The sequence below is a fragment of the Fonticula alba genome (assembly GCF_000388065.1).
Source record: "Fonticula alba strain ATCC 38817 unplaced genomic scaffold supercont2.1, whole genome shotgun sequence".
Classification (NCBI taxonomy): domain Eukaryota; order Rotosphaerida; family Fonticulaceae; genus Fonticula; species Fonticula alba.
The window spans coordinates 3054977-3056283 of NW_009242971.1; the positions used below are offsets into that span (position 1 = coordinate 3054977).

The window sequence follows — 1307 nt, forward strand, 5'->3', positions numbered from 1 at the left end:
GGGGGAAGGCTGCTGCTCGCACCACCACCGCATCTGACAGCGCCTCCTTGGCGATCTGTCGCAGGAAGATGCGCTCCTCAACGGTGCCCACCGAGAAGAGTCGATAAATGAAGGTCGGGCGAAGCTGGCCCTCGCGCCAAATTCGCCCCATAGCCTGCTGGTCGATGGCCGGATTCCAGTTGATGTCATACAGCACAAGGCGCGAGGCGCCGGTCAGGTTGAGGCCCGCCCCGCCGGCGCGCGCCGACAGTAGCAACACCCGCACATCGCTGTACCCGGCGTTGAACCGGTCGACAATCTCCTGGCGCTTGGCGGTCGGAGTGCTGCACGGAGAACAGGCACAAGGGAGCATGCTACCCTGTGAGAGGGAGTCGCAGGAAACCGAAGCAGCGGTGTGGGAAGGGGAGCAAGGGAGAGAAGGGCCCCAGAAGATCGGAAGAGCACACGTCGACAATCTCCTGGCGCTTGGCGGTCGGAGTGCTGCACGGAGAACAGGCACAAGGGAGCATGCTACCCTGTGAGAGGGAGTCGCAGGAAACCGAAGCAGCGGTGTGGGAAGGGGAGCAAGGGAGAGAAGGGCCCCAGAAGGGCAACGCACCGCCCATCCAGACGCAGGGCCTCCGCCCCCTCGACAATGCACAGAGTTTCCAGCACATCCAGCGCCTCGGTGAAGCTGGACACGATGACCACCTTCTCCCCGGGCGAGCTGGCCAGGATGGAAGACACAACACGCAGCTTGGAGCTCCAGCCCCAAAGGAAAGCGCGCACCCGGTCAATGGCCTCCTGGCCGTCGGCCGGCGTGGCACCGGCCGCGGCATCCAGTACTTCGGCTGCCCGCCGCCGGGCTAGGTCCGCCAGGCTGGCCCCCAGGGCAGCCTCCTCCTCGGAGGGATTGCCATCGACATCCCCATCCACATCTACGTCCAGCTCGGCGGGCACCGAGGCGGCCCGGGTGTCAAGCTGCGCGACCAGAGACTCCGGGGCCCCGGCCGTGACGGCCTGCTCGGTCAGCATGCGCAGGAAGCGCCCCGGGTCCAGGGTGGACAGCGAATTGCAGATCTTTCGCAGGAGCGTCAAGCAGGTCAGGTGCAGGGCCGAGCTGGCCGCCGAGGCAACCAGAATGCTGCTCAGGGCCGAGCTACCGATGACAAACTCGTAAACCGCCCGCTGGGTGTCCGTCACCGGGCAGAAGATCAGAATCTCGGCTTTCGGCCGCACATAGGTCAGGATGACTGATGCAAGCAAAGGGCAAGCAAGAGAAACAGACAAAGGCAATGAACGAGCAGAGGGGGGCAGGGGGGCAGGGG

At 65.1% G+C, this 1307-nt stretch overlaps 1 protein-coding gene across 1 annotated transcript in view; it reads right to left on the minus strand.

Moving 5' to 3' along the window:
- H696_00650 (hypothetical protein) overlaps window positions 1-1307 on the minus strand; it is a 5267-nt gene that overhangs the window by 880 nt on the left and 3080 nt on the right. Inside the window, exons 9-10 of the mRNA XM_009494531.1 lie at window positions 599-1205; window positions 23-323 (exon numbers count right to left, since the gene is read on the minus strand). Of these exons, the coding sequence (XP_009492806.1) occupies window positions 23-323; window positions 599-1205 (908 nt within the window). The remainder of the gene's footprint in view (window positions 1-22; window positions 324-598; window positions 1206-1307) is intronic.